Source organism: Labrus bergylta, chromosome 21, assembly GCF_963930695.1.
Source record: "Labrus bergylta chromosome 21, fLabBer1.1, whole genome shotgun sequence".
Taxonomy (NCBI): Eukaryota; Metazoa; Chordata; class Actinopteri; order Labriformes; family Labridae; genus Labrus; species Labrus bergylta.
The window spans coordinates 10,633,415-10,659,980 of record NC_089215.1 but is presented as its reverse complement, the minus strand read 5'-3'; the positions used below and the strand labels follow the sequence as shown (position 1 = coordinate 10,659,980).

Sequence of the window (26,566 nt, the reverse complement as noted above, 5' to 3'; positions counted from 1 at the left end):
TCCTCTCTCTCTCTCCTCCGGCTCTCTCTCTCTGTCCTCTCTCTCTCTCCTCCGGCTCTCTCTTTCTTCCCCCTTTTTTTTTTTTTGCCTCTCTCACGGGAATTCACGCTGCTATTGTTTTGGTTTCTTGCATGGTCGCAGAATTAAGACTACAGAACTCATTTATCGCGGAATAGACATTCTTTTCTTGTTTTAGAGATTTTTTTTTTTTTTAAATGTTGTGGTATTTTATAGATATGTGACTGCTCTGTTTTTTTTTTTTTTCCCATGTCCCGTCTGTCCCGCATTTGTAATCCTGCGCCTCGCTGAACGAATCCGCTGGACCCGTGCCGTCCTATTGAGACGCAAGAGGCATAGACACAAGCCTGCATCAGAGCACAACGCCACCAGCTTCCAAAATCCAAAACGAGACACTGACATATTAAGAATTTTTTTGCCGGAGGATCAGGCCGAGAAGTTGCATGTGCCGGAGTGTTGGTATTCTCGAGCGGGACAGCAGGTATGGGATACTCGGGCAGAGGATGTACGCTCCTGGTTTGGGTCGCTGCTGTCAGCCTGGTTCTGGCAGACGGGAGGAGAGTGAGGCAGCCCAGATGCCCCGTTGGATGTACCTGCACCAAAGATAACGCCCTGTGTGAGAACGTCCGATCTGTGCCTCACACTTTCCCATCGGATGTCGTTTCACTGTAAGTAGTTCTGCAGCCCACCAGACTCCCAATGGGGAATTACTTAACGCTGTTTTGTCTGAAAAGCTTTGAGTAAATACTCCATGTCCCAGTGTATCCAGGTGTCATCTTTGTTATTTGATCTTTTGTGTATATTTAGATCTTTTGTCAAGTCTGGATTTAATGAAATCACAGGAGGAAGCTTTGTTCACACGCCTGCCCTGCAACTACTGTGAGTATCTATCTATTTATCTATCTATCTATCTATATATCTATCTATCTATATAGATGCTCAGTGTTCAAACAATGAAGCACCCCCCCCCCCCACACACACACACACACACACACACACACACACACACACACACACACACACACACACACACACACACACACACACACACACACACACACACACACACACACACCCCACCCCCCAGCAGACTTCTTTACCTAAAGTCTGATATGCAGATTTAAAGGGGTATTCTCTGTAATGGTGTCAGGATTATGCAATACACCACATGGCTACAGGACAATAACAGCAGAGGGTGTGTAGAAGCTGTGTGTGTGTGTGTGCATGTGCAGTCAAGATATGGAGAGGCAGAAACAAATAATGAAAATGTGCCCATTCCCCCCCCCCCCCCCCCCCAAAGAAAGCACCTAGAAACAACAGAAACATCCTGGTTTAAAAAGAAAGATTACATAACACATCTATTTTTAAGCATCTTGTAGGACTGGAGTCTATTAAGCGATTTCTTGCAGTGAGGTAACTATTAACTGGGCTCTCTTTTGTTTTCCTGGTTTAAATCAGTTTGAATGTTCATGGAGGCCCGTGTGCAGAAGAATGGGGAATTTAAACAGTAAAGGGAACGGGTATAGCATCACCTTCTTGCTCTCATTATTTACTGCCAAGGTGACCTGGAGTATCTTAACCCCTATTAGAGTACACACTTAATCAATGCAGCTCCTCTGTGGCCAACAGAGAGGGTGTGCAGGGTCAGTGTCGCTTGATTGCTTGGCTAGAAAAAAAGCCTGATGGTTTTTATTTTAAACAAGATGTCCAGTGTGAAGACATAAAGGCATTTTTTGGAGCTCTAAAAAGGAGTACTTTTTTAACAGTAGATTAAGAAGGGATTTGACCGTCAAAAAGGATAAAAAAAATGTTCAAAATTTCATGTAAGTAAAACCCTACACGTTTGAACTGTAAGATTCCATCTATAGATACAGTGGTGTACACTTATCTTACAGAACGGGTTGACTCAGAAACATGTGGGAGGAAGAGGCATCCATTTCTCTCTTTCATTCAATTCATGGAAAACATGTAGGAGTTATCTGCCGCTTCTCTGTTTGATTCATTTCATTCATTCTCTAACCACACGCTGTGGGCAGAAATGCCGAATGAGTCTGTTGCTGTGTGTTACAGTAACTCTCACACCCAATCATTCGTTCTTATTTTCCTCGGTTTAACACTTATATATTATATGTAATAAATGGATGCATGTACCCCAATGTGATGGGAAAGACATTAATGTTCAACAAAACACCATTTTCAATAATGATACAAGAACAACAACCTGGGAGCTTTAATTCAATCCAGTGTTCTGTATCTTTAAATTAATCAAATGTTCGACTGGTTTGTTTTTTTTCACAGACTTTTCACAGCAAACTCCTTTGACCTGATCGATGAGGATGCTTTCTTGGGTTTACCTCATCTTGAATATCTGTAAGTAATGTGTTCATTCCTTTATGAAAGCCTGGTACATTCCAGGACGCTGTACATCCCAGCAATTAGCACATTGTCTGTATTGTGCTAACAGGAACTGATGAAACACAACATTACAATCAACATCAATGACACCTTTTCAAACTTTTACTACAGTTTTAGTTTTCCTAAATGTCTGGTAGTTTATCCTTTCTAATGTTATGTTCTGTTTTAGTTGTCCAGCATTGCATTCTGAAACAATGAGTCCATTATTGGAGTACCGTACTAACAGAAAATAAGCAAAATTGGCATGCAAGTCCCTACACACTCAAGTTTCAACCACACATGTGCTTACAGTTATGTTGCCTGATTAGAGAGGACAACCTACATCTTTATGATTCTAATGAGTTTATAACGTTTGCTGATGTTGGGTCATGACAGAGCTTAGCTGCTTCCCAACCCCCCCCCCCCCCCCCCCCCCCCCAAAAAAAAAAAAAAAAAAAAAAAACGAGCAGAAGCACGGTTTGTTCAGGCCCTAGGGTATGCTACATATTATAATTTTTTGGGGCTTTGAAGGTATTACATTATACAACTCTATAACTGGAGAGAACCTGCAGAAAGTTAGGATATGATTCCCATTATCAGTGTCAAAATGTATCGTATATTTGCATGTGATTGTTAACCTTTTTTTTAATCCACAGATTTATTGAAAACAACATAATTTCATCGATATCCCCTTTTGCTTTTCGAGGCCTGAAAGCTCTGATACATCTGTAAGTATCTTCCTTGTATTCCTTTCTATTTTTCAAATTCTTGGTATACTTGTTTTTTCCCCCTTTTTTAGAATCAATGATCTGCACAGCCATATTTCACATTCTCCTTTCTCTGTGGTAATGGGATATTAGTATTCACGTTGTATTAACATAAAACCTGAGCATCAATTCCACTTTTTCTACTCTGTATCACTTCGTCAGTGTCTGAAATGCAAAGGTAGGCAAATTGCCGCTGACAGTGGTGATGAACAAGGTTACTGTTTGTAGCAGTCAGCTGGATCAGGTTGCTGAGGCCTGATCTGAATGTTAGTGACTCAGTGAACCAGCAGAGCACATTTTGACTTTAAAAAAAAAGGTGAAATTGTTCAGTGTCTGTGATTGTCATAAAGAATTGTTTAGCTTTTTTCAGTTAATGTCAGTTATGAGCAGTAATGTTATATTTGAGAAATGTATGATGTCTGTTGTGTGACTGATAAATAATGCATAGTTTGACATGTATTTGTATTTAGAGTTTTAGTATGAAGAAAAGACGTCATTAATTAGTGTTACTCATTAAGAGTAATAAAAGTAGCAAATTCCCGATGAAGAAAAAAGATAACCAACAATGTTTTTGTAAACACTCAAAGCTTTTCAAATCTAAAGATAGGTGAGAACGTGAGTGACTGTAGGTCAAGACTAAATATAACTGTACTGAAACTCTAAACCTTGTGACCTGTACTCTGTCCCCTATTCTCTGACGGGTTGTTCCAAGCCCGTTTAGAGTTTATGCAGTAAAGTCGAATGCTGGCATACTTTTGCTCAGCATCACAAATGTTTGAACTCTCACCAATCATATTTTACATTGATGAAACACAGTTTTTTTTATTCCTTAGGAATTGCTTTTATTCTTGCTGATCCATCTGTCAACACAACACATGAAAACCGAAGAGTTATTTTTCAGTTTGATTGTTATCTGGTTAATCATAGCTGAGCTGCACCTTTGCTGTAAGTAGGAAGAAAATGTTATAATGGCATACTTGTAAAAAGACCAGCCAATAATGAGTGTTTTGACTCCATTATAAAGGATAAAGTGGTAAAACATAGTGAAGTGAAACATGGAAAAGTAAATTACCATTTACGATAAATCTATCATTAGAAAGCATGTTTTGAACGTGCCACATATACTAGTTTCATTATTTATAAGCACAACCAGGGGTCATACAATCCTACTTCATGTACATCATGATTAGAAAGTGCACCTTTTCACAAAATCTTAGAAAAATGGCCTCTCTCTTCAAAGAAAACAGACTCTTGGATAAATAAAGCAGAATTCAAATAGTGCTGACATTCCTCACATCTCTTTTGGAGTTTATTCTCTTAAAGTTCTACCTAACAAGGCCAGCTTTGGTGGGTTCATTTAAACTTTCCTTTTACAATGTCATCCACATGGCAGTCTTAAAGAGGAGGTTTGTGTGTTGGATAAAACTGGCTTTTCATAAATGGCATTCTTTCCCTGTATGAAATGTAATTGCCCTTCTTTCATTTCTGTTTCTATTTCACACTGGAGCCAGTTGTCTCATTATTGTTATCAGAAAAGCACAGGGCAGACTTAAATTTTGGTATTTTGTTCACTTTTCTCCTTCTGAAGACAAGCTGGCAAACAGAAGAATTGAAAAGCCACTATAATGACTAGACAGACAGTGTCCCGACCCAAAGTCAATTATATGCAGAGAGGCAGTCTAATTCAATCACTTTGTGTATGATTTCCTCTCTGTGCTGATTAGGAGTCTGGCTTACAACAACCTTGAGACGCTGCCCAAAGATGTCTTCAAGGGCATGGATGCTTTGACCAAAGTGTGAGTATAGTTTGTCTCATGTCTGGCTGAAACATCTAACAACCATTTAGTTGATCAGTTTCCTCTGCAGACATATTTGTGGATTTATGTAAGGTTATTTTTTATAGATAAACTACTATTTGAAGTAGAAAACGTTGTATCAAATGAAATGCCACACTTTATGGTACTACAGAGACTTTCATTGGGGAGGGGTTAGGAGGCATCTCTGTCTTTCTTTTTCTTTCCTAAAACTGTGATTAAATATATGAATAATTTTATAAGCGCATGGTGATTAAAAGGAAGGATGAGGGACATCAGATAAAGGAAATAAAAGAGGAAAAATGCGGAGATAAAAAGTATGAAAAGTTAGGGGAAAAAACAAGATTTTACAAGAAGCTATGTCCTGAAATGAAGACGGGGATAATAAGTGCGAGAATGTCTGAGTAAAATAGTGAATTACAGAGAAAATAAATAGATTCTGGCTTTAGACTGCAACAATCAGGCAGAATAATGCAGGCTACAGTGATTCTGTACACACAACCAAGGTCGACAGCAATTCAGACTGGGAGTAGGCGACAAGCACAGACTACTTAGGGGACAGGACACTTGTTGTGGCTTTTCTGGCTTCAACCCAAAGTGCAGCCAAAGGACAGGAGAGACAGATAATAGAACAGGAAGCAGACACAGAACAGGAAACAAAAAGCTTAAGACTCATGTTAGATATTAGTGTAATGATGTCTGAGCAAATGCATTGATCATGCACATAGGGATCTACGAGGCAATAACCTCATATGCGACTGCAAGCTGAAGTGGTTGGTGGAATGGATGCATAACACTAATGCCACCCTGGACCAGATCCACTGCAGCGGCCCACCCATCCACCAGGGGAAGCTGCTCAATGATCTGCTGCCACACTCTTTTGACTGCATCACATCAGGTATTTTCTTTCTGAGTCATAGAAGCATAATAGAAGATACAAAAGCTAAATCTATGAAATCTAATAAAGAAAGGGCTGCTTAAAGGTTATATTCCCATCTTTCTCACAGAAGACGTATCAATATAAAATCATTATTTAAGGATAAGTCAAAATTGACTATGATGTCATCTTTTTTCAGAGTTCGCCTCCTATCAGTCCCTGAAGTTTGAGTCCATTTCGGTGGAGGCCTTCACCTTCGGTATGGATCAGTTTGTTGTGTTTGCTCAACCGTTTGCTGGGACGTGCAGCTTCCTGGAATGGGATCATGTTGAGATGACCTTTAGAACCTATGACACCATTGAAAGTGAGTTCATGAAAAAGTAAGCAGCAGCTTTGTTGTTGTTGTGGAGAAGGCCGGCATAAATATGTTCCTCCTGAAATGCCACTGTGGAATTATTAATAGGGGCATGAATGAATGAACTGTATTGTGTCAGATGTGGTGAGGTGCTCTTTATGGTATACAAAAAGAAAGCTGGAAGACTATATCCAGACAAGTCTTTAGCACAACACAAGTTGTATTACTAGCTAAGACAAAAAGTAGTTTGAAAATGACAAATGTATTCTTAATTTCAGTTACTTAATTTTTAGATGTCAATGTGTCATTGAAAGAAAGTCTGTTATCCAAACAATACCAACACTATGACGTGTTTTCAATACAGCCCCCAATTCAAAGTGCTGATATTTATACTACCTAATTGTTGTGATGAGTCATACATTTGGTGACCTTAGTATTATAGACCACTTAAATAAACTGTTGAAAAGCTATCTGTAATTATTGAAAAGTGCACCTAAGTATATAACTATGTTGTCTGCATAAAGGTGTATTTTCCTAGTTTGAAAGTCCTTCCCAATGTTGTCTATTAAAAAATACATATTGATAATGATTGACTAACCCATGTTTATAACATGTCCTTGATTTTTTGCCTTCTCTTCTATCATGCAGGCACCTCCACTGTGGTCTGTAAGCCCATGGTGATTGACAACCACCTCTTTGTCATAGTGGCTCAGTTGTTTGGAGGCTCGCACATCTACAAACGCGACATCTCTGCCAACAAGTTCATCAAGATCCAGGACATTGACATCCTCAAGATTCGCAAACCCAACGACATTGAGACGTTCATAATCGATGGAGAGTCTTTCTTTGTCATTGCAGACAGCTCTAAGGTTGGCAAATCTTGCTTTACCAAAACTCAAAAGCATTGAATCAAAACATTCACACCAACATTTTTTATTATTGTCTGATTACAAGGATTGAACATGTCTTCAAATTGCTTATGATGACCAAACCGCACTCCTTTATCAGCGTACAATAGTCTATATTTCCTTGTAAGGCTACATTACAACACCATCTTTTCTAACTATATAATTGAACCACATAATGGATTATACAGTAGTTAGCTTGTGATGCTAAATTTGAGGCAGCTTGGCTATCAGCCAGCAAAGCAGAGTGAAACTGATTTTAAACAAGAAACTGCTTGTTTTTAATGACTGCGTCCACTTGATTTGGCAAAAGGAGAGCTTTGCGAATTTGTCTGTAAAAATAAATAATGGCCAGCACGACACGTAGATAAGAACAAGCTGCAGACCTAAATAAGCAAGCATCAGCTCGGCCCTGCAAAAAGAGCTTCAGAGAAATAAACAAAAAGCTTAAAAAAGGATTAATCTTAGCAGGATCTATTTGTTTTGTAGAGGAAGATGCCACTGCAGATCGTTCTATTCTTGCTGTTGCTCCTGCTCTGTAGAAGAACCTAAATACAGAGATGCAACTGACAATCTGCAGGTCAACAGCCCAAATCATTATCTCATAGGAGCAGCCCGACTGATCTCTTTATGTGGCGCATGTGTTTCTGTTATTGTATCCAGCCACTGTATACACACTGCTCCTCTAAACCACTCCTCCCACCATGTTAGCATTTTCTTCCCTCTGGTGTCTTTCTCTGCAGCATGTCAGTTTACAGCTGCTGATTACCCTGGCACTGCTAAATGTTCACATATGCTCTAACATATGCTCAGGGACACTCAGGCAAACATACAAGCACGCACACACTTGTACTAAATTTGCAATTTATTGGTCAATTACTTGTCAAATGTAATTCTTCTTCAGACTTTTTAGATCTTATTTATCAGTTGGTTGCAGTAAGACTTTATGTGCTTCCTCCTCTCATAGGCCGGCTCAACAACAGTGTACAAATGGAACGGTAACGGCTTCTACTCCCAGCAATCCCTCCACCCGTGGTACCGCGACACAGATGTAGAATATTTGGAGATCTCCAACAAAGCCCACCTGATCTTGTCCAGCAGCTCCCAGAGGCCTGTAGTCTACCAATGGAACAGGAGCCAGAAACAGTTTGATCCCAGGACGGACATACCCGACATGGAGGATGTCTTCGCCGTCAAACACTTCCAGGTCAAAGGTTAGGGCTGCAGCTGTACACACATTTTATATTTAAGACATTTCAGTATCAGATGTTTCGAAGAATTTGTCCCTGACATAGCATACAGTACATTTGCTGAAGACGAAGACCATTATTCATTGTTTGATGCAAAAATTCTTGGGTGTGCAGTTTGATTAACAGTGGACTTTGATCCATGGCCAAACATTCAGTTAATTTAATAAAAGGATTTATGACTCACGCTCTTTAACTTGCAGTTAATTTATTACACTTAAGCTCCTCGTTGCTCTGCATTTCAGAGGCATTTACTTTGAAGGTGGTAAGAGTAATTGTCACCGTTCACTGCCAAATAAACCTGCACATATTTTATTACTGTCAAATGTTCTTACCATTTTTTTCTTTCAAAACAGAAAGCTTATCTATTATGGAGCATTTTTGAAGTAGCAATTCATAACAAGATGTGAATTATTTTGGAGTTATGTAAACTGTTTTTTTTCCCCCCAGCTTTTCCTATTTAGATTCAGATTGAAGTAGCTGAATGTGAGAGCTAAACAGTCTCTTGAATCTTTTCAAAGGTGAGCTGTTTATATGCCTGACAAGATTCATCGGGGACTCCAAGGTGATGCGCTGGGACGGCGCCATGTTCAAAGAGGTCCAGACATTTCCTTCCCGCGGCTCCATGGTGTTCCAGCCTGTCTCCATCGGCAACTGGCAGTACGCCATCTTGGGTAGCGATTATTCACTGACGCAGGTCTACCAATGGGACAGCAAGAGGAGCCAGTTTGTCCCATCCCAGGAGCTGAATATCCAGGCGCCTCGGGCATTTTCTATGGTTTCCATTGACGACCGAGTGTTCCTGCTTGCGTCCAGCTTCAAGGGAAAAACTCAAATATACGAGCATCTCATGATTGATTTGAGTAATTAAACCCCTTATCAATTTGTAGGGATGGGTTAACGTTGCCATTCAAAAAAAAAAATTTTCTGTGATTTTGAATTGAACTCCAAAGTCACATTAGAAATGCACCAGCAATTCCCAACTAACTTTAAAATAAGGATGTTTCAAGGAAAAGGTATCATGAATACAATCTATACCCTTATTGGTTGGAATTCTTACATTGGTTATCATCATTGGGATTATTTTGTTGCCTTTGACTATTTTCACGCTACTGAATATATGTCCAACTACTTTATTTTGATAAATTTCTTTAATTTCATCTTTATTCTTTAAGATATGGGGGATTATTCTGCATTTGATAAACCCAATTCCACTCAGAGTGCGAACTGACTATCTTTAAGGACAACAAGCTATGAAACGTGTATTCACCCTGCAGGTGCCCTTGCAGTTACAACACATACTGTATATATCTCAGTACAGTGTTTTTATTTCTACTGTATAGTAATGATTCCATTTTGACTTTGGTAGTGGTAATAGGAACATTATAGTGTAGGAAAATAGGGTGAAAAATACTTCTGAATATAATAGGGCAAACTAACTGGATAGACTCTAGAAAAAAAAGTCCTGCAAGTCTTCTCTGATTTTAATAAGCACCTCAGGAAATTTGACTTCAGAGTGACATGCCATTGCAAGAGATAAGGATGGAATGGAACCATGGAACATGTGTAAAACTAATGGGATGGTCAATGAAGGAACGTCTTACTTTGTATTTATTATAGGGACCAAATTTGAACATTTACGCATTTTTGTCCCAGGTATCAAATCGGGCCAATTGTTTTGATACCTTAATCACGAACCACCTTACAAATGTCTTTTTAAATTAAAATACAATCAAACTTATGTGATATCAAAACAGCAGCAGTGCTGTGTGAACTTCAAACCAGGAGAGACAGAGCTACTTCTGGAGAATGATGTCCTCCTAAAGGGCACTTTGGCAGCAGTTTCACCTGTGTTCCATCAGTTATTATGATTACTTTTTCATTTCTTGAAAATGATGATCCTAGTGTATAAATTTAAGAAACAAAACACAAAAAGTTACACAAGAAAACGCCTCTATCCTTTCTACTCTATGGCCCATCGGTTGAGCAAGACTGCATGCATGACACTGACTCCACCAGTGTTGAATCCTGATGAAAGACCAGCTAGAAGCGTCCCACTGTGTCACCTTTTTCACTGCACTCTTGCCCCTTTTCTCCCTCATTGACAAAACCATTGTTGTCTTCACTCCACAACTAAAAAGCCAACCACTGTGCAGCACCTAGCATCTGTGCTTTTACACACACACACACACACACACTCCTCTTACTCTGACACAAAAGAGACACAGTTCTGATAACAACTAACACCTTCACTGACAACAATTTGCCAAATATAATGTTTACGTTTTTATGACACTGTGTAAAGTAATTTATATATCGCTTTTGTATGTAGATGGGACCACACTTGGTGTTTTATGTTTTGAAGACATAACGCTGTGTAGGTACAACAAAGACAATTAGAGATCACCTCTTTTGGGGTCGTAACATGCTACTATGGTTAATTAGTTTATGCTAACTTGTGTCAGTGTATTATAGTTAGGTAGTGATAGAGGTTTTTAGCTGTTTCTTTGTCATATTGGTAATTGTATTTTATGTACATTAATAAAATACTAAAATGCAACATCATATAGTTCCATTGTTGTTTCTGTTAAATTGGTGGTGACATTTTATTTTTAATACCATAAGGAAATAATCAAGATTTGTGTTGGAGATAGTTTTTAAAATGCAATTGTTTTTCTTGGCTTCATAAACTTTTTCTGTGCGAGTCATTATAAAAAGAAGACCGTATTTAAAGCTCAGTGCAGTAAGTGCATTTGGCGTATTGCTGGCATCCCACTTGTGCGGTTAGAAGTAGGCCAAGAATGAAAAATGAAATAGTAGAAAGTGAATTAATATGAGCCTAAAATCCAACAGTAAGAGCAAAAGAATAATTGCCTCCAGGAAATAATTTCACAAACAAATTCCAATATCATTCAGGCTATATTAAATGTATCCAAAACCATTATGGTCCATTAGTTTTTTTGCTTTTACAGACTTATATATTCATTTTTAATGGTTCAAATCCCCACTGCCTCCCCTCGAAATGGGCGTCGTGTTTTAACTATCCAGCAGGGTTAGTTTGGGATCAGTTCTGCCCCCCTGTGGGTGAAGTAACTACCGCATGGGGGGATTGTAATTCCGCTACCAAGGATAGACATTAACCTTGTCTTTTCTCAGTCACCCAGGGCACCAAAGAAGGCGGACTGTACTCTGTCCAAGGCATGCTGTCGCTCCGCCGTCACATCTTACTATGGGCGACTGTAACAACTGTACACACGAGCGGGCTTTAACCGTAGAGGACGACATTACTGTAGTGTTTCACAAAGTTGACAACCATGGCAGAAACGGCGGCGGCGACGACGACGACCACGGCGAGAGCGGCGATGACGAACGCACAACGGAGACGATTCACCTGCGAAGTAACTGTCGCGGTTACGACGACGATGATGCTGCTGCTGCTGAGGAGGAGAAGGAGGAGGAAGAAGAAGAGAGGGGAAGTGAAAATTCACAGGAAGGCAGCAAGAAGAAGAAACGATTATGCCCACCGGCTTTTTGCGTCAGAAACGAGCCCGCACCCCGAGAAGAAAGCGCACGTGAAGGTATAGGCTCGCACGCGCTTGTTTTCTTTAATTGCGTAATCAAACTGTGGACTAAAGTGTGGTAGTGGACTGTGACGAGAGGACAATTAGATATAACATGAGGTAATATTTACAATCTACGGTGCACCCAGAGAGCTTACTTCCTGCGTAGCTTTCACGTTATCTAACTGTGAAACGTCATTTATCACTAGAGCTGATATCACGTGTGTGCTATTAGCCTATTGCCAGTTTTATAGTCGAAGGAAATCCCAGTTAAAGGAACTTTACACCGAAGCTGGGGGCCTTTGGGTTATTTTCCCCTTTCAGAATAAAATCTTTGAGTATCTTTAAATATATACTTAATGTCTCACTATGATGAACTTTTCCCCCTTAACATTGTTTTGTATGCCTAATTGTAGCCTAGATATCAACAACACGGTTTTCTAACGAGCCTAAGTCTGTAGTCCAGGGGTGTCCAAAGTGCGACCCGAGGGCCATTTGCGGCCCTTGAGGGGATTTTTTGCGGTCCGTGACTTCGACGCCTCGTTTAAGATTGGCACATTTTCTTATTTTTCTATTTCATGTTAGCAAGGGCTGAGCAATATTCCTAAAATATGTTCATGACTATTTTGGCCCGCAAGAAAAAAAGTTTGGACACCACTGTAGCCCATAAAGATAAACTGCTGTAAGACAGCTTAACATTTGCATCACCCTTAAAGAGGATGGATGACTGTGCACTTTTAACTCACAGCCAAGGGCCACCTCAAAGTAGCATTTTTTGTAATTCTCAATCTTTTAAATTCAATCTAAACTTGTCCACTATAGCTTTAATGGTAATCTGTTTATATTTGCCCAACAACCCAGTTCAAGTAGCAGTTGCACAATAGCAAAAAAAAAAGTATTTATCCTTGGCTGTAACTGTTTTAGAAAAATAAGATGTTGTGGATTTGTTTTATTGTTAGTTTTTAATACCAGAGGCTTATAATAGAGATATTTTGTAGGGCACTGCTTAATAATGTTTGTACCTGGTGAAAAAAGGACCTGACCAACAGAGCTTGTGAAGAAGACAGACTGAAAACTGCAGTAGCCTATAGAGTAGAAATATTTCTTGTCACTCTTAAATGAATACTTTGATGCTGTTCAAGGATACTAACCCAAAACATACTTCTAATTTTAGTTGTCCAATAAAATGTGTGTTATATTAATACAGTAATATACAATCAAAATATAATCATCCTTTCTCCTAGGTCTTACATTTAAAGTAAGAATATAATAAAACACTAGAGGCAGAACTGAAATCTGAAAGTGTTCCTGCATTAAGAAAAAAACATAAAGGTAAGGTAAGGTCTTGTGCTTGGTGCAAGGCAAGGAAAACACATACTGTATGATAAAAAGGAAACCTCACATTGTGTACTATTACATAAGACAGACACCTGTGTGACCTCAGGTTGAAATCTAATCTACACAAATATATCAGTTTATTGCTCCACAGGCAGGGTTTGCAAACAATACGCTGCTCTCTTTTGCAGATCTTTTGTTTGTATATTTTTCAACAGAATATCTATTTCGGCCACACAGAGTTCAATAACAGACTCTCAGCCTCGGTGTTTCACCCTGTAGTCACTGTGTCAACATAAGCGCTACAAGATAAGCAACATGTTAAGAAATGACAGCCTTCCTTTGACCCTAATCTGTGATTCTCTCCTCCTTTTTTGTTTGCACAGGCTCAGAGAAACAAAAGAGATGTCCAGGTATTGGTTTGTTCTACGCTTTCCTGTCCACAGTTTTTTTCTCCATCATTGCCCTGTTGGTGAAAACCATCCAGGGAGTCCACGCCGTAGAGATCAGTGCCATACGCTGCTTCTTCCAGATGATCTTTACTATGCCGTTACTCATCTACAGCAAGTAAGCATCATGAAGACACTCCCAACATTTAGGTTTACATCGTTTAACAGTCAAACTTTAATCCCTGGTACAAATGTGATATAAACCATACATGATATAATTAAGGCTATGGTAATACATACAGTAATAATAAACAATGATTTATATGTTATGATTGGATTAACTAAAAAAAACAAAGCAAAGATCTGCAGATCCCTGCTAGTTTTTCTGCATTTGTGTTTGTGCCTCGTCACTCAATTCATAGGCAGTTATTTTGGCTTAACACAGAGTCGCTGCTCAAACAAGTTAAAGTTGTCAAAATACTGTAAGAGACATGTATCATTCCCTTTTGTCTTGTTGATGGCAAACATATGATACTGATTAAGTGTCGGCTGTTGGGAAGGTTTTTCTAAAGCTTCCTGTCAACCTGTCAAGTGCAAAAAAAACTGCTGTTCCTCCTGTCCCACTCCTACAAGAGTGAGAGTCAGAAGTCCCCTTAAAACCCGTGATAAAATGACATCAGAAATTAATGTGTTTACAGCCTGGTAACAAAAATGGTTTTGGCCCGAATAGTACATTTCTTTTTGGCACATAACCGTATACAGTATACTCTATAACTTGTGTGTTAAGATTTTATGAAGGATAAGGCATTTAGATAATTAGAGGTTTGGCTGATCTGACTCCACACAGGGGAGGGGCCGTGTACGACGGGGAGTTCAACCAGAAGCCTTTTTGCTTTGAGGTGACAGTGCTTACCACTGCACCAAAGTGCGGCCACATATGAAGTTTTCATCTGATTTTTTTAATCCAAGGGCACTAAAACTAAAAGATTAGGGAATTATTAGAAATAAACTAAAATGGTATCAGAAAAAACCAGCACATATCAACAATAAAACACAAAAAGACATTCAAAAGTTGCACCCAGTGATAAAATTTGCCTATTACAAAAGTCACTGGATACGCTAATATCGGCTGATAGTATCGGCTGATAGTATCGGCTGGCCAATTAATCGGTTGGGCTCTATTGCAATAACTTGCTCACCCTCAGAAAACAACAACAACAAAAAAACACATACCAGATGTGCTAAGGGAAGGAAGATATGATAAAATATTGCATCTTATACCAATTGTACTCAGTGCATTTATTGCGCTAGCTTGCTTTGATTCACTTCATCTTTGGAGATTAAAAACTACAAACGCTTTGTTTTTTGAACAGCGAAAACAAATTGACTTAAGAACCAAAATTTTATCTCAAGAATCAAAATAAACCTAACTCTCAAAGACTTCCCCAGTTCTTCTATTCATTTGTTTACCTATTCGTCCATACACCCATATGTCCTTTACATTCCTCCTCCTTTTTTTTTTTTTTTTTTTCATCAATTCATCACCGCCTCTCCTTTCAGCCCCAACATCACTTTCATCAATCCGTCACTGTCATCTTCACATGACCTAGATCTACCCATCTGTCTCTCCAGCCGTCCGATCATTTGTCTTCCTCCAGCTCACTCATTGATGCCAAATATTTCGGAGGAATTCCGTGTATAACTTCCTCTATCACTGAGTCCAATCATCCATCCATCCTGTCTTTCATTCATCCATCATCCTCGTATCTCCTCTCCTCCAGGACAGGTTTCCTCGGTCCAAGGGATAAACGTATATATCTGGTGCTTCGGGGTTTCATTGGATCCAACGCCATGATCTTGCTCTACTATGCAGTTCAGCAGATGCCGCTTGCAGATGCCACGGTCATCATGTTCAGGTGAGAGTGGGGAAGAATGTAATTGGTTGTGGATTAGCAGACATTAGAGTATCATTACAAATATGTTCTGTCCTGCCTGATTTCTACAACTTTCACCTTTTTCTGTTAATCTCCCTCTTGTTCTCTTTCTTTCCTCTCCCTTATCTCTGTTTCTTCATTACTCTCAATTATCGCTCCCCCCTCATATCCCGGCAGTAATTCATTAAAGATCTGCTGGAAGGGATTTTAATAGAGCGAGATATCTAATATGAGACAAATCCGATGAGATTAAACCTGTTGGCCCTCAAATTCCCTCTATTTATTTTTTTTAAAACATCATACTGTTGAGGAAATTATTAAGACTTGACTCCATACAATAAAACTCAGTTGACTCAGATGGCTTACGTTGATGAAAGTTTATACATAAAAAGAGTATGTATAAAGGGGGCATGTTTCAACATCACACTTCTGTACTCGTTTCTTGCTCCATCACAACTGCAGAACTTTTCGAAAGGCATCGCAAATATCCTAAAAGACATTACCTTTATCAGGGTCGTGTCACATTGACCCACCTAGACTAATCTGTGACGTCAATAACACTGGAGCAGACAACAAGTCTACCAAACATCCTTGCAGAACAGTTGACACTCTCTAAGCTGTACTTGGTGTTCTAATAACAGCTGAACTCTGTCAGGACTGACTGACACTAGAGAACAGTGAATAAACCTAATGACATCTGTACATTATAATCTAAATAACTACAGAAATTCCACCACACATACCTCCATTCATACCTTGCTTTCCTTGTTCCCTTTCGTTTCAGTAATCCAGTCTTCACCTCCCTCCTGGCCTGGATCTTCCTAAAGGAGCGGTGTACAATCTGGGACTGTGTCTTCACTCTATTTACCCTGACCGGAGTCATCCTCATCGCTCGACCGCCATTTATTTTTGGCGAGGATCCAAATGGAATTGAAGGAAACTACAGTAACCACCTCAAGGGGACCATTGCTGCATTTGCAGGTGAAAAAGATTCCTCTGTTCTATTTCATGAAGCGCTCAAAAAGCAGTGAAGTTTTGTTGACCATAACTTAAGTAATACAGAAAAGAAGTATCATGTTGATGATTTATAGCTTAACACAATCTGGCAGTAAGTAAGTGTCATTATCATCCCTAACAAGTATACTTAGCTGTAGCTGCTTTGATTTATCAAATAACCCAGGCAAAAACTGAATGCTGTTTCTGCAGAGCTAAGAGCTTCTTCATGACCAACCATAAGAAGATCCTGTGAGTCACGGATTAACTGATTGGATTTTTGTGGTCAAAGGTCAAGGTCATCCCTGATCTCTTTGCATCTGTCTTATTCTTGTCAAAGCTCAGCACTCCGTACTCCTCTGTAGTAAAAACATAAGGAGAAGACAGCTTGTTCCTTACTATAAGTTATTCATTGAACTCATTCAGTCAATAATAAATGATAACTTCCATTTTCACTCAAAACCACCAATACCAACACGTATCTCAAAGACCTTGCTACAGGCAGCTTCTAGCGCCCCCAAGGGTCTCCGAATGAAATGACAAATGAAATGGGAGTTCTCACTTTGTTGTTTTTTTGCAGTGCAATTTAAAAACTTAACCGAACAACACTACAACTGATAGGACTCACTGGAGTGATCTCCCAGCCCATTAAACCCTTGTGTTCCCCGCAGACATTAAAAATGCTGAATGCAACTTTGCATGAAAAGAAGCGCAAAAGATTCTCACGCCCGGAAGCTCCTGTTGAAAAGATTTATTAACAAGTGACGTAGAAGTCTTAGGAAAAGCGCGTTGGCTCGGAACATTCTCCTCCACTTAGGGATGTGCGTGTCTTTTCTGATTTTTCATCAGCTACAGAGACCAAAGCAGGGCGGGCAACACAAGTGTCTTAATTGCGTTTTGCCATTGACGAGAGGGATCATTTTGATGCTGCCACTTAAGAGAAATATTTAAGAATAATTATTTTATAAAGGTGCACTTTGGAGTTTAGGTGGTGAAATTTGAAAGTTGGAGAAGTGAAAAAATTCTATGCTATATTTTCTTAACCAAATACACAAACTTTACTCAAAGACAAAATGGGTCCGTTGAACACTGTTTGGAGCTTAAAGCTAACAGGGGAGTTATGGTTTCACTCTTGCAGGCCCGTCACCATAACTTCTTGCGTCACATTTTATCTTCAATCAGTGTTCCAGGGACCAAGTTTTCCTCTGAGGACAGTTTGTGTATAGAGGAAATGAACATATACGACAAAATCTGTACACTTCTCCAACTTTCACTAAAACTACATAGTGCAACTTTAAGAATAAACTCAAACCAACAAGAATTTTAATTAACTCAATGAATTGAAGTGTCAGACGTCTTTCTTATTGATCAATCCTGTTTGTAATATTCTTCTCCTCTCTGTACTCAGTTTAATCTATTTATTTTTTGACATTTTATTTATAGGAGCTATTGGAGCTGCTTTTACATTTGTTGTCCTTCGAAAGATCGGGAAGAGCGTCCATTACTACCTCTCTGTCTGGTACTACGCTGTCATCGGCTTCATCGAGTGCGTCATCACCGTAACCATCCTTGGGGAGTGGAAGATCCCGTTCTGTGGCCGTGATCGCTGGATCCTGGTGCTGATCGCCGTCCTGGGTATCGCCGGACAGATCTTCCTCACAAAGGCCCTGCAGATCGAGAAGGCTGCACCCGTGGCCCTGATGAGGACTTTCGATGTGGTGCTGTCATTCATCTTCCAGTTTATCTTCTTCAACCGCGCACCGACCTGGTGGAGCCTTGGCGGGGCGCTGTGCGTAGTCGCGAGCACTAGTGGAGTAGCACTTAAGAAGTGGTTCAGCAACTCTCGGAAGAGCTGAGGCAACGTAGAGTACTTTGGTATTACTATTTATTCTTCATTTTCTATCTTGTGTTCTTGATTTCTTCTGTATTTTACTCGTTATTTACACACAGAACTGTGAGAAAGTTTCAGATCTTTAACAGAAGAAATATAGAAGAATCGTCAGGTAGATGTTATCAGCGAGGCTTTCAATTCGTAACTGAATTGTGTACCTCTATACAAATTGATTCCTGAGAATCAAGCTGTGTATTTTATTATTATGCTTTTTTTTTGTCCCTGTGGAAACATCTTTGAAGGAAATAAGAGGAAAACCTTGCAGAACTATATCCTGCTCTGTTGAGCCTGTGTACCTAAATAACCACCTATAAAACGGAGATTTCCCTTTATCTCTTCTATGAATGACATGCTTTTACAGCAAAAATGCTGCTGAAGAATTTCCCATTTGCTTTAACTTTAAATAACCAAAGAGAGAGGTTTTCTGCATTGGGACCAAGTATACTGTGTCAAACTGTAAATCTTAAACTACAGATTTCATTTTAGAGTGCTAACTTCTAGGCACTTTTAAAGAGGTCAGAAGCAAATATATATATATATATATATATATATATATATACATATATATTAACGGTGCTGACAATAGTAGCCACATTGTTTTTTGTGTCATTTAAAAAACTGGAGTCAACAAAAAGAAATGTTGAAGTTGAATATGAAGTTCCTAAATGAAGTTTTACTTGAAAACATGCTGTATGATTCTCTCAGGGATCTCTTGCCTAACTGCTTTAGAATTCAATTCAATTCAACTTTTTTGGTATATCACATTTCATACAAATGTAAACTCAATGTGCTCTACATGAGACACAAACAAACACATTTAAAAAAGGACCCTGCCCCAACAACACATACCTGTTTCTATTAGAGCGCACACACTATTTACTAACCGTACATATGTACACACACACACACACACACACACACACACACACACACACACACACACAACAATAAACTAGCAGCCAAAGGCAGGAGAGAAAAGCAATATTTTTAGACTGCTCCTCAAAGAAATAAAAGTTTCTATAGACCTCAGGTCAGCAGGCAGTTTGTTCCACAAATCGCCACCACGGTGACTAAATGCACCTCCGCCAGATTTAGTAAGAAGTTTATATAAAATAACTCATGTACATACCCAAATTGTAAAAATATTCATTTGATATAAACTGAATTTTGATGTCATTGTTCTTCTGCCATCCCTCCTGTCTTTTAAATTAAACATAATGAGCTTGTATACATTATGGCCAATCATTTCACATAATCCTGAAGTGCCTTAAGTAGGGAACTTTCATTTCCAACTCCCCTTAGTTCTCAGTAACCAGCATCTCGCTCAGTTGCACATCTCAGGGGTGATGGTGCATATGAATATGAAGTAGGTTACGTTAAAGAAAAAACTCAAAGGAATGACTATAATTATCAAACATCAAACATCAAACATAAAGTCTTCTTTGTTTTTTATGAGGCACCTGCGACATGATACACCCCGTACCCCCCGCCAAGGCCACGCTGATATCTTCATCGCCTCGGGAGGCGTCAACTCTCTCATGTTGCCTAGCACTTCTTATCATCTCAGAGAAAAGTATCCTACAAGTGATTTTGGGAGTCTATAAATACCATGCTCAGAGGGTGGTGGGGGGGGGGTGTTGTTTGCACTTTGTCTTTGCTTGAGGGGAGAAAAGGCGTCAATGACCTGCCACTGTTATTCAACAAATGAACCTATCATCATACAAAAGCTGCACACAAAGAAAGCTTCAGGGATTGAAAGATGATAGCCCGCTCAATTAATGCAAGCACCCGAGGAAGAAAGACGAGTGGTGCAGCCTCATCAAAACTCTGCAGGATTTTGCAAAATGAACTCTGCAGCGCACAGATGAATAGTGATGTACCTGTCACACTTTGTGATCTAACTAGAAGGCTGAGATCGAGGTGTTAGCAGCAAAAAACAGTAGCATGGTTTTTGTGTTCGCGTCAGACGGGCATCTGTGATTCATGCATGAGTGGATCTGTGTTAACGGCTGTGTCTGATTGTCATGGTGGTGAAAACAGACATTTGGGCTTTGTGGATGAGTTAAACATTCAGCAAAAACAACAAAAAGAGAGACTAAATACGAGTCCTAAATAGCAAGCATTGTATAGAAGCCAAGAGTGGCCATGCTTGGCACAAGTATTTTCCTCTTTTTAATCACAGATCCGGAGTGTCATACAAGCATGGAAAGATGGCATCTTGAAAACTGTTCAAGGAGAAGATGTCAGAGAAGAAAGCCCAGATTATCAACACATAAAACTGTACTGAAACAAAGGTCTAAAGCACACTGTTCACGTGTGAAATCCCTGACAGTCATTAAAATGAAGGTTTAAACCATTTATTATCCCTAACTTTCGGGAACCTCGATAAATATCTTGCAGAAGAAAAAAGTTCTCCTTTGAAGTGATCCTCTTTTTTTCAGTGGAAAAAAAAAATGGCAACCAAGGTCACTCTTGGCTAGCATATTGTTGAAATACGTTTAGGCCAAAAGACATTGGATCTTGAGCTAAAAGCAATACTGTGTTTCACCCTTTAGGTACTATAAGGTAGCATGTCTACCTGTTTACTCTGCTGTAGTGTTATTACTCGTTGAAAACCCCCCCAAACATACCCTTGTTTCCACCCATGTTGCTTTCTAGCACAGCAGCCGGCTTGTTCTCTTCTGCTTTGTGTCTTGTAAAACTCGTGCAGTATTTTTTAACATTTACCATTGAGTTTCCTGCTGTCAAGACTGATGAAGTCTCATCACGGCTGTTGAAGAAATGTTTAGTTGGGTGCAATGTTGCTGAAAAAAAGAAAGGCAATTACTGCTGCGAGACTGAACAATTTAATATCCTGCGGTTTCTTCCCTTCTGTTCTTCACATGCCGCTGTTTCTGTTATTGATCCACCTGTTAAGAACTGTGTGGTTCCATCCTCAGACCCCTCCCCCCCCCCCGCCCCTCCAATTTGAGCTTTCTCTTTTATTAAGGGAAATCTATATCACCACAAACTGAACCCTGAGTTTGCACACACGTTTTTGTTTTATTTTACAGTCTCATGTGAAACCTTTTATTTACCACTCATTTTTGCTTGTATTCTTTATTTTTTGGATCATTTTAATCGTCTTTATGAAGGATACCTTAGACACTCTGAAGAACACCTTGATTGAAAATGGTCACAATGTGTGAGATATGAAAAGCAATGTTCCTTTCAGTGCTGGATAAGCTCTCTCTTATGAGAGTCTTTTTTTGTTGCAGTGGTTTAAACTGGTGCATTCATCACCAAACAAATGCTTAATATTTTACAAAAGCAGTATTTAATTTAAATTGGCATTTGGTTCTGCAGATTCTGATCACACCCACTGGATTTTAAAGGGTACAATAAATATGTAAAACACACCATGCAAGATTATGAATCTGAGAGATGTCAGATTTTGAAAATAGAAAACAATTGGCCTGATACATGTGATCCCTTTAGTGTAGAATTGATTTAAAGGCGCAGTGACTTTTTGCAACCATTGTTAAATAGTTCACGTCTTTGGAGGCTTATTTGATGTTCTCCTTGTTTGCTTTGCTTCGACATTTTTTTCTGATCAGAATTGTATTTAACGTAAGCACAATGTGATGTATTTCCTTCAGATTGTTAACATTTCTTTCAGGACCTCTAAGCCTTACAAACCTAATGAAGCTGTTATTTAGGGTTTTAAACTATGCTTAAATAGTATTTATTTGACTATTTCTGTACTGTATTACATCAGTATATTCTATAAGATGTATATATTTCTGCATAGTGATGAACTATATTTGGTATATTATGATTTGATAATAAATTCTATAAGAGTTTCTTGTCTTTCTTTGTCTGTGGCGCTACTTCAACAGTTTGTCATAACTGGGCTCAAGAGCTATGACTAATATGGGAAGTACACGATTTAATTCTTAAGTAATAATTATTATATAACTGCAAACATGGAGTGTGTCTGTCAGTAGAGTCAGTAGTGTGAATGTGGATGTTTGGGATGAGTCCAGGTGGAACGAGAGAAAGAGAGAGAGAGAGAGAGAGCCACACTGGGGGTTGGGCCCTGAGAGCACCAAACTCAGGTGCTGGGAATCTGGCTAGCTGATTCCTCTGAAGGAACAAGGGACACAGAACATTAGTAAAAGCCTAGGGTCTGTTGGGGGGGCCCCCCCAAAGCAGTTGCCTGCCTTGCCTGTTGACAAGCAGAGCCTCTGCGAGAAGCCTGACTATTAAAGGTATAGGGCAGCGACTGTCACAAGTTGTTTCCCCACTGTCTGTTTTATTTATTTTTTTATAAATCCTTGAGGAATCATTGTTTCTGTCTCACATGACTGAAACGTGTGGAACAAATCCCTGTGTAGAAGCATGTTTGTCCTCGGTCATGGGGTTACTCATGGTTCAATAGGTGACGATAGTACAAACAAGGCTCCATGTCCATAGAAGCACTGAGTCAGATAGCTGTTTAACACGAGTGCTCAGAATAGCACTTGGCTAAATGGGATTGAAACCATTGTTTGTTTGTGTGTGTGTGCATGCATGCATACAGGTTATTTGTCCTTTTGTTTATTTACCCTTTGTTTGTAAACAACACAGTATAAGAGGCATTGTACATCCGTGCAGAAAGGCTGCAGGTCATTGTGTTGCAATATCACCTATATCGTTCCAAACCAAAGGGCCTGTACCTTCCATGGAGGGCTTACTACATGCAGATAAACTTTACTTTGGATCAGGGCACGGCTGCTGGGTAATTCTTCAGCTGAGCAACTCAGCTCAATCAAGTGTGAAGAAGCTGAACGAGAACAAAGCAGTTCTTTGTAATAGAGCGGAACTTGAAGGTTGGGATATCTTGCACAAAAATGGAACACTTTCAGTTCTAAATTTTCCTTCTGATGTTTCAACTCCCAAAGAATTCAAATCCATTCTATATCTATACAGCATTATTATCTATACACACTATACTTTTATTGTTCAGGGTCATATTGTGCCAAGAAGAAACATTTACCAATAATAACAGTTTTATTGTTTACCTTGAGTATATTAAGTGACAGTATTATTGATTCTGTTGCTGTGATTGATTGTGTCATTACTATTTTTATTATTATTGTTGCATTGAAGACCAGATATCGATTGGTTTAGGAAATCTTAATGTCCTAAGAGGTGATTTGGTTTGCAACAGAAGTTCACACAGGCTAAACACATGATCAATACTACATTAAGACATAAATACATATAATTCATAACTCCTATCATAAATAATGATAAATGGTTAATGGACTTGAGCTAGTATAGTGCTTTTCTAGTCTTCTAGTGTTTTTACACAGCATGTCCCTTTAACACTAATTCACACACTGATGCCAGAAGTTTCTATGTAAAGTGACCATCAGGAGTAACTAATCTCATTTGAACACATTCATACGCCACCAACGAAGCAGCGGACGCCACTTGGGGTTAAGTGTCTTGCTGTAGCTGCAAGAGCTGGGGAATGAACCCCCCTCCTGTTAGGAGACGACCGACTCTACCGACTTAGCCACAGCCGCCCATACATACATATAATACATAATATATAACTAAATAGGATGGTGGCCAATTACTTATGCTGACTCCCTGTCAAGACTCACTGACTGGACACACTATGCCATTGATGAAAGTTAGTGCTGGTCAATAAGCATCTCATAAAAAGTGCAGTACAGACATAAAACTGCATGAGTATGAAAATGACTGTTAAAACCTGCACATACTGTAATACATGTTTACTGACAGCAGAGGGCACAATGCACAAAAAAATGAAGACTCGCTCTTCTTTCACCTGTAAAGTCACCTTTCCTGAAACTAGTTTTAAAAATAGCATGAAAAAAAGTAATAAAATAAAGGATAAGAAATATATATATTTATGAGAAAATATAGAATATGAGGACCAGATAGACGATTTAAATCACAAAAAAAGAAACAAACAAAAATGACTGATATACTCTATGGTCTCTGTTTAGTCACAGTTGACACACTTTTGTCACAGTCTAATTGTTCATTATCCATGGAGGTAAACACACCTGGTTTGATATGACTCACTGAAACACTGTGTGGCCTGAAATGCAACTTGTTTGAGTTTCTGCCAACAGACATGAATGCAACACATCTGCTTTAGCCTGTATTTATTACATTGCAACATGTGAGTGTAAGTTGTGATGTCTTTTTTTAAAAGGTACCTTTGGGCTATTTTATTGAAATGGCAGTAGAGAGAGAGAGAGAAACAGGAAATATTGGGAAGAGCGAGTGGGGCAAGACATGCAGATGATGTTTGTAGGTAAAAATGCTCGATAATACAGGAAAAAGCCAGCATCCCAGTCCCTGCTTTGAATCAGTAAACTGGGGATTCCCACAGGTTCTTCGAGCTCCTGGGTGGAGGAGAGTTGGAGGAATGAAAGGGTTGCACATTCCTCATGGATGGCATCAGACTTCCCATCAGAGGAGCGGGAGGGAATTGGAAAATCTATCCTTCATTTTCCAAGCTGAAATAAATGCATTTATAGGCTGTGAAGTGGAAAAGGGGACCTTTTTCAAGCACGTGCTTTTGCTGTCCCTGCCGGGGGCGGGGCAGAGGTGCGTTCAGGGTCAGAACGACTGGGACAGCCGCTACCTAGGCCTGATGTTATTATTATAGGCTAATACTCTCAGAATCAAATAAAAATGAAGTGAGCAAAGGAATTGTGAACTGTGAATTTATATGAATCCCAGGTGAACTCTGAAGTGAACTCCGTTGTGAATTGCTATAAAACATTAAGCAAGGGTCGGATTAAAAAACAACTATAATGCAGCCTATAGGACTCGCTGCATATGCCGGAGCGACTACGGTGCGAAATTGTAGCCAGACATTCCAATGTGGTGACACACACACACACACACACACACACACACACACACACACACACACACACATGCACACGAGAGAGAGAGAGAGAGAGCACGAACTCAGAGCCGCACTTATTGTCCTCCTGTCCAGAAGAGATGCTGCATTCAGGTACTGTTGAATTTCTGTTGCTGTGAGGCGGGAAACGATAATGCATGGATGAAAACCAGATTAAATACGTCCATGTTGCATGAGTAACATTCAATGTGTACATTGCATATCAACCGCATTACCTCCAAATTCACATTGGGAAAAAAAAAAAATCCCAAATTGGCGCTGCAGTTGAGCCCATGTAGTCTGCAAAAAACAAACAAAAAAACCCCCCAAAAACACACTTCTGTGTTTGACAACTCAATTGACAAAAAGAGACAGATTCTTGAGAACTTCGAGTCTTGATTTTGGGAATGGGGAGTATGGGAAGTACATTATTCCGAGGAGCACTTGAACGCACCAGAGAAGAGAGAGCGGGTTCCCACCGCAGCACGAGCTGCTGCCGCTGCTGCATCAACTGTCTCTCTCTGTCCGCGAGCTGCTGTGGAGCGAGACACTTTACGAAAACTTAAACAAAACAAGTGTTTAACTAGTCACTGTGCGCAGTTCTGACGGATGCTACCTTTGTTTCACAACACGAGTGGGTAAGTTTGTTTAATTTTCATCCCTAAGCTGTCACGTCAACACACCTTTACACGGGGGTTGTGTTGCACTAAGTCTCCTGGTCGGGACTGCGGTTTGTTTGTGAAGTTACCCAAACTGTCAACTGTTTGCTTTTCCACAAACCCCCCAAAGACAGGCCCACACAATCAACCGTAGAGATGTGTTATCGTTAATCCACTTGTTGTTATTGTTCCGTATTAGAAAGGACAAAGTATGGCAAACAAAAAAGTTTGTGCTTACTTACTTGCTGCGACCATAAAACCGAAAACCATCCCTGAAACTTGGAACAGAAAACGGGATTCCTACGAGTTTTGGGGGGGTATCATGGTTTGAAAAAGGGTTTGAAACTATTGCCAGCCTGCGTTTCCTGTCCTTGCTTAGAGCTCAGTATTTTTGCACCTAAGTCTGAAATCACGTGTGATTGTTTTGACTTCTTCATATTGAAATTGACCCCCTAAATCAACAAAACTGACTGGGATATATTGTTGGCCAATTTAGCTGTTTAGTCATTCAC

General features: G+C 39.5%; 3 protein-coding genes across 3 annotated transcripts in view; all 3 read left to right on the top strand.

Moving 5' to 3' along the window:
* The first annotated feature begins 66 nt into the window (after positions 1 to 66).
* Positions 67 to 10,942, top strand: lgi1b (leucine-rich, glioma inactivated 1b). Its single transcript, XM_020642756.3, has 10 exons — positions 67 to 686; positions 826 to 897; positions 2,317 to 2,388; positions 3,069 to 3,140; positions 4,904 to 4,975; positions 5,722 to 5,891; positions 6,070 to 6,234; positions 6,874 to 7,094; positions 8,098 to 8,344; positions 8,899 to 10,942. Exons 1-10 carry the CDS (start codon positions 502 to 504, stop codon positions 9,246 to 9,248), a joined length of 1,626 nt encoding a protein of 541 aa, XP_020498412.1. The 5' UTR covers positions 67 to 501; the 3' UTR covers positions 9,249 to 10,942.
* Positions 10,943 to 11,428: 486 nt separating this feature from the next.
* slc35g1 (solute carrier family 35 member G1) lies at positions 11,429 to 22,321 on the top strand. Its single transcript, XM_020642759.3, has 5 exons — positions 11,429 to 11,955; positions 13,659 to 13,839; positions 15,443 to 15,577; positions 16,380 to 16,576; positions 18,032 to 22,321. The coding sequence occupies exons 1-5, from the start codon at positions 11,607 to 11,609 to the stop codon at positions 18,442 to 18,444; spliced, it is 1,275 nt and encodes a 424-aa protein (XP_020498415.1). The 5' UTR covers positions 11,429 to 11,606; the 3' UTR covers positions 18,445 to 22,321.
* Positions 22,322 to 25,880: 3,559 nt separating this feature from the next.
* The window catches only part of plce1 (phospholipase C, epsilon 1), a 78,536-nt gene continuing 77,850 nt past the window's right edge, over positions 25,881 to 26,566 (top strand). The window contains exon 1 of the mRNA XM_065949430.1: positions 25,881 to 26,033. The gene's annotated coding sequence lies outside the window, so the exon portion shown is untranslated. The remainder of the gene's footprint in view (positions 26,034 to 26,566) is intronic.

Bases quoted from the DNA above. Each gene is read 5' to 3' on its own strand.
- lgi1b (XM_020642756.3), top strand. From the start codon at position 502: ATGGGATACTCGGGCAGAGGATGTACGCTCCTGGTTTGGGTCGCTGCT. The intron at 2,389-3,068 runs GTAAGTAATGTG...TTTAATCCACAG, and splicing joins TTACCTCATCTTGAATATCT to ATTTATTGAAAACAACATAA. The intron at 6,235-6,873 runs GTGAGTTCATGA...TCTATCATGCAG, and splicing joins AACCTATGACACCATTGAAA to GCACCTCCACTGTGGTCTGT.
- slc35g1 (XM_020642759.3), top strand. From the start codon at position 11,607: ATGGGCGACTGTAACAACTGTACACACGAGCGGGCTTTAACCGTAGAG. The intron at 13,840-15,442 runs GTAAGCATCATG...CCTCTCCTCCAG, and splicing joins CCGTTACTCATCTACAGCAA to GACAGGTTTCCTCGGTCCAA. The intron at 15,578-16,379 runs GTGAGAGTGGGG...CTTTCGTTTCAG, and splicing joins GCCACGGTCATCATGTTCAG to TAATCCAGTCTTCACCTCCC.